The 13,307-nt window shown below is 41.2% G+C and overlaps 1 protein-coding gene across 2 annotated transcripts in view; it reads right to left on the bottom strand.

Moving 5' to 3' along the window:
- Positions 1–13,307, bottom strand: part of cicb (capicua transcriptional repressor b) — an 88,416-nt gene that overhangs the window by 52,480 nt on the left and 22,629 nt on the right. For both annotated transcript variants that reach the window (XM_062992738.1, XM_062992737.1), the window contains exon 2: positions 1,205–4,976. In XM_062992738.1, coding sequence (XP_062848808.1) covers positions 1,205–4,829 — 3,625 coding nt within the window. In that variant the 5' untranslated portion in view covers positions 4,830–4,976. The remainder of the gene's footprint in view (positions 1–1,204; positions 4,977–13,307) is intronic.

Below are 13,307 nucleotides of genomic sequence, written 5' to 3' on the forward strand. Positions count from 1 at the left end.
AATACATTAAACAAATAAAAAGCATGCATAGATTCATTTCCACATAATTCTTCTCTGTAACCATCACATGACACATTTCACATTAGTATGAAATCCTATCAAGTCAACCCTTAGTAGCACCTAATTATTTTTTTGCCCGCTTTTTGCCTTGCAGAACATGTCTAGCTTTAAGAACACGCACAACATGTTTAGTATAATGTTAAAGTTCAGTATTAGTGTTTAGTGTTATAAAACAACAGTGGCCACTAAGCTGTCCCAGGGGTAAAAGCACGCAAGCATGTTACCGTTGAGATCCAGGTTTCAAAATCTCAGTGTTGCTATGTGCCGATCTTCGGGGGATGGGGGGATGGCCGAACAGCCTACTCATTGGTAGATGCGCTAGTCTGTAAGCTCTTAGTGCCAGTCCCAAGCCCGGATAAAAATAATATAAGGTGCGTCAAGACGAGCATCTGGCATAAAAACAGCCAGGTGCCAGAAAGATTTGAAAACGTATATATATTTTTTATAATAATAATCTGAATTTCCCACTAAAATTCGACTGCCGGGAGCTCACGTGGTGCAGCGGTAAAACATGCTAGCACACCAAAGCTGACATTTCGAACTCGTCTGTTTGAAACTCAGCTCTGCCATCCGGCAGGCTGGTTGGCTACACAAACAATGATTGTCTTGTTGTTCATACAGGGTGAGAGCCGGACGGGACCTCATAACTGATGCAATTACGCCCTCTGCTGGCTGATTGATGGCGCATGCACAGAGGATCAGAGTGTTTCTCTCTGTACACAAAGCTGATCCGCACATGAACTCACCTCGTGCAGGTGAAAAGCTGCAGTCGGCTACTGCACACATGTCGGAGGGGATGTGTGTCAGTCGGCTCTTTTTGGTCAGGAGTGGAGGTCAAGATCAGTAGAGAGGAAGCGTAATGCAATTGGGTAGTTGGATACGACTAGATTGGGAGGAAAAGTGCAAAATAATAATAAAATAAAATTTGTCTGTCGCTTGCACTGCCTCCACGCTTTTTACCTCCACAGACACAAAGTGACCCCAATCTGTTGATTATCAGTGTTTAAGACAACCACAGTTGTTAAAATAAAAATACAATAACTCAACCATGATCCTGAAGCAGTGGTTATAAGCGCAGTAATAACTAGCTACCATTATAAATATTGTACTTAAAATCATTAAAAAGGATTTAAAAAATCCTTACCTGTTCCTGGACGTCCCATGATGATATCCTTGCATGGCACAGGGTGCAGGGTTTCTGCTGGAAGTATAAGTGGTAACAAAGCTGTGGGAGCAGGATGGCATGGAACTGGTTGCTGTAATGTTGTTAATCCACCTTTTCCCTGATCTGCTCCAGCTGCTGAACCCGAGGAAGCAAAATCAGGGGCAGGGCTGGGTACTGAGATGCAGGCCAAGGCAGGGCTAGACTGAGTGGTAGGGTTGGGGTTTGGAAGGGATGAAATGGAAGACACCAGAACAAGAGTCGATGAAGGGCTGTGCAGTAAGACTGCCCCATTGTTGGAGGCAGCTCCATTAATTGGAACGGGCATCTGTAACCGTGCACCAGTAAGAACACTGGTAAAGTTGTTGTCCTTAGAGTTTGCTACCCCATCGTTAGCAGGCTTGGCTGGTGGACGTTCTGTGAATTTTGCTAAAGGAGCCTCAGGATTTCGCACAATTACAGGAGAGTCACGCAAGGATTGCTGAGAAATGGCCCGTTGTGACCCTGACTCTAAGGTTATAGGAGATGGTGGCAGAGAAGAAGCTGTGAATGATGGGGTTCTTTGGCTGCAAGAGTAATTTGTCTGAGGAGAAAGAACTCGAAAGGATTTTCCTACTGAGAGATCAAGTCTGCCCTGCTCCAGTTCAGGTTTGGGGCAATTTTGCATTAAAGTAGTCGTGGGTTGTGCGGCATCTAATTTATTCTTGTTGGGGCTTACAGGTACGGTGAAGGTGAGGCTAGTTTGAAAAGAAGGTACAATGCCAGTTACAAGCTTCTCTCGCTCCTTCTCCATCACTGAGGTACTAGGCTTAGAGGTGCTTGTGCCACTCGTTTGACGGTGGCGGCGAGGAGGTAGGACTGTCAAAGTTGTAATGGGACTGAAGTTGGCAGGACGAAATCCAAAAAGTGGAGAAGGAGATGGAGAGGGAGCTGGGGAAAAAGGTGATTGGTTGGATATTGGGGAAAATGAGGGAGTCCCTGACCGTGAGCTTCCTAAAGAAACAAGCATGGTAGCTGCCTCACATTCATCAAAGTCAAACCGTGAAAAGTCCTGTGGCAAAAGTGATGGAAGAACGAGTCGTGGCCGTGAGTCAGTTCCTCGACTGCTGGTTTCACTGCTGTCCCGTGATGTCTCTTCCCAGTCGAATTCGCTGCTGGCTCGACCTCGGAGGTCTGAAGGGGTAGCCGTTCCTGAGCTGCTCCCTCCTCCTCCTTTATGCTCTCCACCTGCCCCTTCCATCTCTTTAGTGCGCATAGAGAGATGTCTGGAACAGTAGCCTCTTCGCTGAGATTCTTTCATGCAACTATCCTTTGAACACAGTCTACGCCACTGCTTTCCATTGAATTTCTTGCGAATACCATTGGGAGTACACACCACATCACCCTTCTTATAAATCTGTTGTGCAGCAGAAAGTGGAGTTCTTGATCGCGAGGAGGACGCTGAAGATGACGCAGAACTCCCTAGGATGGGGGTAGAGGTCTGTGAAGGAGTAGGGGTCTTGTCCAAGAGGGTGAGAGAACCTTTTGAGCTAGGTGAAGGAGGCACAGCTGAAGGTTGTAGGTGTGAGGGAACTCTATCAGAGCCTACAAAAGGTGATGCAGAAGGTGGATGAGGGCTGCTTGATGAGGGGCTGGTCAAGTGGATACCCAAGGATGCGCCTGAGAAGGTTCCGACAACCGAGATAGGACTTGAGTATCCAGAGGGCTTAGAAAGGATCTGTCTATGCTGGTTGGATCTAACTGTTATGGGTACTTCAGAAACCAAAGTCCCTACTGCTTCTTGAAGAGGTGCCAGGTTAAGCTGCAAGACTTCCAAATCAACCTCTGGAGTCTGTAGTTGCTTTCTTTCTCTCTCTCTTGCTCGTTCTCTCTCCTTGTCTCTGACCTCAGGTAGATGACTCTCTTTTCCACGAACTACACTTAATGCATAGTTTGACATCATAACCACTGGTGAAGATGCAGATAAAGAAGGTGCTATGTCCTTAAACCCAGTACTCATTTGAGGTGGTTTTGCATCCTTTAAAACCATTCTACTACTAAGCTGACACATTTCTCTCTCTACCTCTATATCCTCTCTCTGTCTTCCCTCCCTCTCTGGCATATCCCCATCCCAAGGTGGAACTAGAAGGCGAAGATTCTGCCGGGACACCCATACAACCTGAATGCTGGGTTTTCTTTGCTCCTCACCTTTTGCGTTTCTTGCCTTACAATGATTCTGCTCTTCCTGCAGTAGCACCCTGTATGGGCAAGCAACAGCTGGATGGGAGTCTACCTGTGACACCACTCCTTCCCTATACCATTCTTTCCCTTTATCTCCTCCATAAGGCACACAAACACGTGTCCCAACTTCCACAGGGTCATTACCTGGTGGTGGGACATCTAATATGAGGTCAATATTTTGGTGTGGTTGACTTACTAGTGTATGAAAAGGTAGCAAAAGTTGCATTTCTTCTCCATTTATCTGCAATCCTACATTCAGCTGCTCTTTAGTAGCTCCACGCACAACACCACGAATAAACACACATTCATTGATAGGCTCTTCTCCTTGTGCTACTTTCTTTGTTCTCTGATGACGAGCTAGCACTCTCTGATTCTTGAGTCCTTTTGCCAGTGCATCAGCTATTCCTGAAAAACCTTCTTGCTGATGGTTGCCTGGTGTGAGGGCTGGAGAGAGGGTTAGTGTCTTGGTTGATGGGCTTCTTGTCCCTGCATTTTGAAGCAGATCCGAGGACTCTATTACCTCAACATCTGGAGACTGTTCACTGGCTGTATCTGTGGTTGATGAACCAGCGGAGTTCGGGGCAACCTCTCCATAAGTATCTGTTTCAACTTGTGTCACTATTCTTTCCTTTTCACAGGGAACTTCATCTTTTACAACCTTTGCTGTAGCTACACAGTTGAATTTTAATTCTGTGGATACCATATTTTCTGCTAATACTTTGCTATCGATGTTAACGGCTGTAACGTCATTGTTTACTTTGATTACATTGTTGGCTACAGGGTGACTACTAGGAGAAACAGGACTGCGAGGTGTGCTGGAGTGATTGTTAAGTGCAAATGAAGACACAGGGGTGGGACTGATAGGAGAGTTGTTATTTGCTCCATGTTCATACATAAACTTTTTCTTGGGCACTCTAGCTTTAAAGGTAGCTGTTTTTCTACTGGAGAGTGTGATGGGGCTGTTGTTACTGGCGGAGGTGCTTTTATTTGAGTTAATGGCTGCCATGTTTGTGCTGAGTGGGGTGCTAGCTGCGCTGTTCGTTAGAAGGCTGCTGGATATACTGCTTGTCATGGTAATGTTGTGTATTTTTGAGTTTGTGTCTTTAGGGCCAGTCATTTTATTAACACTGACGACAACCTGCTCAGCTTGATCTACTTCGGCAGACAGTCCATTCATCTGTACTTCTAGACTCTCCTTGTTTGGTGTGGTGGTTCTTTTGCTTGGCTTCCCTTCAGAGATGTCTAATTTGGATGGAGTAGTTTTGCGTGATGCCACTGCAGTAGGTGTGGATTGTGACTGTTTGTCCTGTTTGTCCCCTCTTTTTCTTCCACTTTTGGCCCGTGTGGACAAAGGAGAGCGTCCTCTCTGTTTCTTCAGTGGTCTCATATTTTACAACCTTAAAAATGACTTTTTTATTCCTGTGTCTTCTTTTACTTTTAGGATATTCCTGGAGCACTTTTAGCACATTTGTTCCTCTTGTTGTAAGGTTGACTCTTTTAATATTGTTTTGTTGCTGCTTTATCTTAGGACGATCTGTAACAAATAAGAACAACAAACCTGAGAATGTATAATTGAAATGTCCCTTTTAAATTTTTAATCATTTTATTTATGCATTTTCTCCCGATTCAGCATAGCCAATTATTCTTCCGCTGCTAAGGACCCCGATCGCATCCAAGGAGGGTATATTTGCCTGACACACGCTACCTCTGACCCCATCTTATTCGCCCATACTTTGGTGGATTTGCTTGTTAGGCCAGTATTGCACACAAGGAGTCACACACTGATTTGCATTCTCCACTTATGGACAGGCGCCTCGGCCTACTAACCAGGGTCCTTACACAATGTTGAAGACCCCATCCACTTTTTATTTTAAAACAATTTTTTTATTTGTAGTTTTACTAAACAACAGACAGTAACTATTTTTGCATTACTGTGTGTTAGTGTGTATGATCCATCGATGCATTATTCCCAAGGAAATTAAGCATTTTTTAAGGGATCACAAAATGTGATTGTAAATGGTTTGAATCTCAACAATGCTATTGGTCGGCAAGTATCCCCATATTCATTTTATGACAGTCCTTGATGATTTTTTCCTCTCTTTTTCCATGACTAAATGATTGGAATTTATACTCCTTTGTCTAGATGATTTTGATTGATTGACTACAGCCGGGGACCTATCTGTGCCCTACTTTGCACCCACTCACTTGTCAAAAGCATTTGGCAAATCTGTATCCTAGTCATTTTAGAATTTCTTTCAGGCTGAATTGTTCAAGCTCTGTCAGATTAAATGGAACCACTGGTGAAAAGCAACTGTCTTGCCACAAATGTAAAATTTGGATTTGATATAACATTGGCATCCTGTTGGAAAGTGAACCCCTCCTTTAGCTCAAGCGGGCTTTTTTCTAGGGTCGCCCTGTATGCCCTGTAGGCCAAGGCTCATTGATGCACATGGGGAGCGAAGGCTGGCGCATGTGGTTCGATCCAACAGAGCGACTGTAGCTCAAATTGCTGAAGAAGTTAATGCTGGTTCTGATAGAAAGGTGTCAGAACACACAGTTTATCACAGTTGCAGGGCTGTTTTGGCAGCAAAGGGGGGACCAACACACAGTGGCGGCTGCTGGTCTTTCAAAGAGGGGAAGCTCATTGTCGGCTTACATCATAAAATTTGTCAATTTATTTACACAGAAATTCTGCCCTCTGTTCCTTTTACAAGAAAATGGCCTGAAATGGGTTGCAGTTTGTCTTTCGACTTCACTTGCAAAATCCGCGATGGGACTGAAGCTCTTAGTGATTAAGTGACTAATGAAGTGTATTGCTTTGGCAATACGAATGTCCCTATTTGTCATGCCAATAAAGCTTCTTTTGAGTTTGAGTTTGAGAAGTGACGGTGTAGCGCTCAAACGAGCTGTCAATCAAAACGGGATTCAGCCTTTCCACTGATCCTCCAATCATCTTGCAGAAGCTCAGCGTCCACACCCAATGACCGGCGAGTTTCGAAGCATTAAAAAAAAAAACCTCAACGCAGTCCCATAGAAGTGAAGAGACGCTCAGCTTCTGCGGGCAAATGCATTGACGCCACGGGAATGTATGAGTTAAGTTAAGAAAATCGAGTCGATTTGTGATTCTGAACGAACTCGTCTTCGAGATATACGTGTTCTAACGCATTTGTAGTCAATGAAATGTTAACACAACTGTACATATTTCACCATTTAATTTTGGACATTTTAGGGGAAGCTGAGCTTCCCTTGCAGTCTTAGAGAAATCGCCACTGCCAACACAATATTAGGAAGGTGGTCATAATGTTATGCCTGATCGGTGCATAGTTCATATTTGCTGATATAAATTATACCATTGTTATAACCAGATAATTAAGAAATGATAATGTCAGAATTGATTTTATAATAATGTAATGATTATAATTATGTTAAAATATCATACTAATTAATATTAATGTGATTTTATGTTATAATCATGTGATAATAAGATCACATTAATGTAAAAGCCTTATTTATATATGAGCAGAAAAAATGTAGAGGCGTGTGCTTGTGATGAAACTGAATATTACCCAAAACACAGCTGGCTGTGTGGGTGCAGGTTTCTTAAAAAATACAAATGGCTTAAGCAAAATTGGATACACACATTTCCGGACTCATCTGTACAATCATTATCCTTATGTAATGAAGAATGAATTTGCTCACTATTAAAATAAACTTACAGTCTATAAAATAAAGTAAATCATGTAAGTCATCTTCAGTAAATCATTTGAATGTAAATATGACACTAGAGAACCTCAATATTTTTAATTAGGTTCTAATGTCATTCAAAGCAAATCATACCACCTTAAAAAAACAAAAAAATCTACTGACTTGTGCAAATCTTCAGTACAAACGCTTACTGCACGTACACTGTAGCACCGAGCACTGCAGCTGCAATATTCATTTCGAAAAAAAAAGAGATCTGTTTTCAAAAGGGAACTCCTGATTATGTAAGCTCTGATGCTGGAGCCTAAAAATACAGCATGATATTCTGAGCTCTGTTTAGCTCTCCATCTCAAAACAGGAATCATACATTTTTTATTACACTTATTCTGGGAGCGCTCCAGCGTAGGAGCAAAGGTGAAATGCAGGATGTGGCAAATAGACGCAGTCTTTGACGAACGTTAGCGAATAACATGCAGGGTTTTGTCAGCTTTAGGTGGTGGTTGGCTCGAGGGGGAGTGGGAAAATAAAAACAAGCCAAGTAGATGGAAAACATGTGGATGGTGACTTAACCTGAATTGACAATGGTGGGTAAAACCCTTACGGCATCGTACACTTTTTATTATTATCAAAAATATCATTATTGCATTTTTAACTCAAACACATGGACCTGATATTAAGTTGTTTTTTTTATTTTCTAGTTTTATCCTTTTTGTACATGTTTTTGTCCTCGGTTACTTGTACCAATTAGTGCTTAATTTATGTATTTATTTCTCAATTTTGCAAATTAGTGCTACATAGTTGCATCCTGAAGTATTATTGTATTCTTTTTTGGATATGTTAAAATATAATATTCTTGTCTATTAGAGCAGGCTGAAATAACTAAAAAATACCATTAACAAATAACAGAATGTAAAGGTGGAAACACTTAATGATCATTTACACACATTTAGTGTTTATTTACATTTACATTTTCAGCATTTAGCAGACGATTTATCCAAAGCGACTTTCAGTACTGTGACAATATCTGTCCAAGCAATTAAGGGTTAAAAGCCTTGCTCAAGAGCCCAACAGTGACAACCTGGCAGTGATGGGGCTTAAACCAGCGAGCTTTTGATTACTAGTCCAGTACTCTAACTGCTATGCTACAACTCATCAGAGGCCGGGTTGGGTGCTAAATGTGACAAAAAAACTAACCAAAAAATTTACTTTGTTTACTTTGTTTGCTATTTTGACTCAAACAAGCTCATGTTCATGTATTTCTTGGTGACATGAATTTTTCCTTGTGACAGAAAATGAGCACAATTTAAATTCTTCATTGTAAATAGAACTAATATTAGTTACAAAGTATACCAACAATTACAGATAAATAGATAGATAGATAGATAGATAGATAGATAGATAGATAGATAGATAGATAGATAGATAGATAGATAGATAGATAGATAGACAGATAGATAGACACTTTATTGATCCTGAGGGAAATTAAAGCCCCAGTAGCATTATACAGCAATGAAAGTACACACTATAAAAAGTTTAAAAGCAAAAAAAAGTAAAGAACATCATACAAATAACAGTACAGATACAGAACTGAACATATACCTTCAGGGTACCTGTATTTTACATGTATTTGATAGCTGTATCTCTCACAGGACCACTACAGAGTAGGTATTATTTGGGTGGTGGGTCATTCTCAGCCCTGCAGTGACACTGACATGGTGGTGGTGTGTTAGTGTGTGTTGTGCTGGTATGAGTGGATCAGACACAGCAGCGCTGCTGGAGATTTTAAACACCTCACTGTCATTCTCAGTACTGCAGTGACACTGACATGGTGGTGTGCAAGCACAACACACACGAACACACCACCACCAGTCATTGTCACTGCAGTACTGAGAATGATCCACCACCCAAATAATACCTGCTCTGTCGTGGTCCTGTGGGGGTCCTGGCCATTAAAGAACAGGGTGAAAGCAGGCTAAAAATATGTAGAGAAATAGATGGACTACAGTCAGTAATTGTAGAACTACAAAGTGTTTCTATAAGGTAAGTGGAACTGATAAAATGGACAGTGAGTGTAGAAACAAGGAGGTGGTTTTAATGTTATGCCTGATCGGTGTATAAACATGTACATACACATACAGTGTATCACAAAAGTGAGTACACCCCTCCCATTTCTGCAAATATTTCATTATATCTTTTCATGGGATAACACTATAGACATGAAACTTGGATATAACTTAGAGTAGTCAGTGTACAGCTTGTATAGCAGTGTAGATTTACTGTCTTCTGAAAATAACTCAACACACAGCCATTAATGTCTAAATAGCTGGCAACATAAGTGAGTACACCCCACAGTGAACATGTCCAAATTGTGCCCAAATGTGTCGTTGTCCCTCCCTGGTGTCATGTGTCAAGGTCCCAGGTGTAAATGGGGAGCCGTGCTGTTAAATTTGGTGTTTTGGGTACAATTCTCTCATACTGGCCACTGGATATTCAACATGGCACCTCATGGCAAAGAACTCTCTTGAGGATGTGAGAAATAGAATTGTTGCTCTCCACAAAGATGGCCTGGGCTATAAGAAGATCGCTAACACCCTGAAACTGAGCTACAGCATGGTGGCCAAGGTCATACAGCGGTTTTCCAGGAAAGGTTCCACTCGGAACAGGCTTCGCCAGGGTCGACCAAAGAAGTTGAGTCCACGTGTTCGGCGTCATATCCAGAGGTTGGCTTTAAAAAATAGACACATGAGTGCTGCCAGCATTGCTGCAGAGGTTGAAGACGTGGGAGGTCAGCCTGTCAGTGCTCAGACCATACGCTGCACACTGCATCAACTCGGTCTGCATGGTCGTCATCCCAGAAGGAAGCTGACGCACAAGAAAGCCCGCAAACAGTTTGCTGAAGACAAGCAGTCCAAGAACATGGATTACTGGAATGCCCTGTGGTCTGACGAGACCAAGATAAACTTGTTTGGCTCAGATGGTGTCCAGCATGTGTGGCGGCGCCCTGGTGAGAAGTACCAAGACAACTGTATCTTGCCTACAGTCAAGCATGGTGGTGGTAGCATCATGGTCTTGGGCTGCATGAGTGTTGCTGGCACTGGGGAGCTGCAGTTCATTGAGGGAAACATGAATTCCAACATGTACTGTGACATTCTGAAACAGAGCATGATCCCCTCCCTTCGAAAACATCCTCAAGTGGAAGGTGGAGGAGTTCAAGGTGTCTAACATCCACCAGCTCCGTGATGTCATTATGGAGGAGTGGAAGAGGATTCCAGCAGCAACCTGTGCAGCTCTGGTGAATTCCATGCCCAGGAGGGTTAAGGCAGTGCTGGATAATAATGGTGGTCACACAAAATATTGACACTTTGGGCACAATTTGGACATGTTCACTGTGGGGTGTACTCACTTATGTTGCCAGCCATTTAGACATTAATGGCTGTGTGTTGAGTTATTTTCAGAAGACAGTAAATCTACACTGCTATACAAGTTGTACACTGACTACTCTAAGTTATATCCAAGTTTTATTTCTATAGTGTTGTCCCATGAAAAGATATAATAAAATATTTGCAGAAATGTGAGGGGTGTACTCACTTTTGTGATACACTGTACATACATGACTAGTAGAGCCCTTGCTCTTTCCTTAGCTAAAGAGACAGATGTAATTAAATTAATATAACATTATAAAAATATACAAACTCGTTTCCAGAAAAGTGGACATTTTGTAAAATGCTATGAAATAAGAATGTGTGATTTGTTAAATCTCTTAAACCTTTATTTAATTGACAAAAGTAAAAAAAGAAAAGATTTCATATGTTTTCCCACTTAACTGTATTTTGTAAATATGAACAAATTTAGAATTTGATGCCTGCAACACCCTCAAAAAGTCAAAGTTTTTAACACTGTGTTATATCACTCGTCATATTAATGACATTTTTAAGGATCTGGGAACTGAGGACATTCAATTTTGCCCATTCTTGCTTCATATGTGACTTCATGTGCTGGTTGGTGTTGTCTGAATAGGAGACAGATATGGAAGTCAAACATTTCAAAATGTCCCAACTTTTATAGAAATGGGGTTTGTATTTTAATATACTGTATATTCACTCTTCTTTGTTAAGTAACTATTTTGAAATTTACTGGTACTATTGTACTGGAGTATTGTACACACACACACACACACACACACACACACACACACACAGACACATATCTACAATAGTCAGGATGCAGGCACCAAACTTTGGCTCGTGTTTCGAGCCGCCTAAACATTCCTGAACAGTAAATTCACAATGCCGACCCACTGTGGTGCCAGCATATTGTACTGAAGAATGGGTGTGATGGCACCTTCGAATGACATACATTATGCAGCAGTGCAGTAAAAAGCCTATTGGATGAATCACAATCCAACCAGAAAACTGTTTAAATATTAAAGTACCGAGTGACCCCTGTGGGTGTAAGTAAATATAAGTCACATGCCATGTTTTATATGTGTAATTCTGCATATACATTTTGTTTCCTGTGGAGCAAAGTTTCTCAACCCAACCTACACTCAGAGGAACACAGTGGGCCTTACGGGGCTAGTGACCAACCTTATGTAATATAAAATCTAAATATAAAATATCTAAATATTAAATACAATTGTTATTGTGTTTATGTTCACCAAAGATAGTTTTACAGTTTATACCAGTGAGTGTTTCCTTTATTTATGTACAACTCCAAATCAGAAAAAGTTGGGACAGTATGGAAAATGCAAATAAAATAAAAATGCAGTGTTCCTTACATTTACTTTGACTTTTATTTGATTGCAGACAGGATGAACCTGAGATATTTCATGTTATGTCTGGTCAACTTCATTTCATTTATTAATAAACATCCATTCCTGCATTTCAGACCTGCAACACATTCCAAAAAAAGTTGGGACGGGGGCAATTTAGGGCTTGTAATGAGGTGAAAAAACTAAATAATGATGTGATTCCAAACAGGTGATGTAAACAGGTGATTGTAATCATGGTTTGGTACAAAAGCAGCATTCAGGAAAGGCTGAGTCCTTGATGAGTAAAGATGATCAGAGGATCTCCAGTTTGTCAACAAGTGTCTGAGAAAATAATTGAAATGTTTAAAAACAATGAACCTCAAAGAAAGATCGGAAGGGATTTGCATATTTCTCTCTCTACAGTGCAGAATATCATTAAACCATTCAAGGAATCAGGAGGAATTTCATTGTGTAAATGCCAAGGGCGCAAGCTTAAGCTGAATGCCTGTGATCTTCGATCCCTCAGACGGCACTGCATCAAGAACCACCACTCAACAATAGCTGATATAACCACATGAACAAGGTATTACTTTGTTAAACCTTTGTCAACCACTATAATACCATAACAATACAGAGTTACCATGCACAAATGCTGCCTTCAAGACATCATATTTTCCACGGACGTCTGCATTTTTCAACAAGACAATGTAAAACCACCTGCTGCACACATTACAAAGGCATGACTGCGGAAGAAGAGGGTATGAGTACTGGACTGGCCTGCCTGCAGTCCTGACCTGTCCCCAATAGAGAATGTGTGGAGAATTTTGAAACGAAAAATGCGACAACGACGACCCCGTACTGTTGCACATCTTAAGACGTGTTTGCAGGAAGAACGGGACAAAATAAAAGCTGAAACACTAAATCACTTGGTATCCTCTGTGCCAAAATGTCTTTTAAGTGTGGTGAAAAGGAATGGCAACATTACAAAGTGGTAAATGCTTTACTGTCCCAACTTTTTTTGGAATGTGTTGCAGACCTGAAATGCAGGAATGGATGTTTATATCTCAGGTTCATACTGTCTGCAATCAAATAAAAGTCAAAGTTTTTTTTTTTTTTTTATTATTTGCATTTTCCATACTGTCCCACCTTTTTCTGATTTGGGGTTGTATTTATTCATTAATTTTGCAAAGTAGTGAGATGTAGGAGATGTGTTTCTTACTTTCAATAAACAATTCATTGTAGCATGTGCAAAAGTTCATAACACACAGTTTGGCAGGTTTGGTGTGTAGGACTTCCTGCAGCCAGAACAGCTGGGATGAACTGGAATGCCAATTATGAGCAAGACCTTCTCGTCCAGCATCAGTGGCTTGTTTTTTTTAAGGACTGGGCATTAAGCCTTTCAGAAAAGTGAAA

This window comes from Trichomycterus rosablanca, chromosome 3 (genome assembly GCF_030014385.1).
Source record: "Trichomycterus rosablanca isolate fTriRos1 chromosome 3, fTriRos1.hap1, whole genome shotgun sequence".
Classification (NCBI taxonomy): domain Eukaryota; kingdom Metazoa; phylum Chordata; class Actinopteri; order Siluriformes; family Trichomycteridae; genus Trichomycterus; species Trichomycterus rosablanca.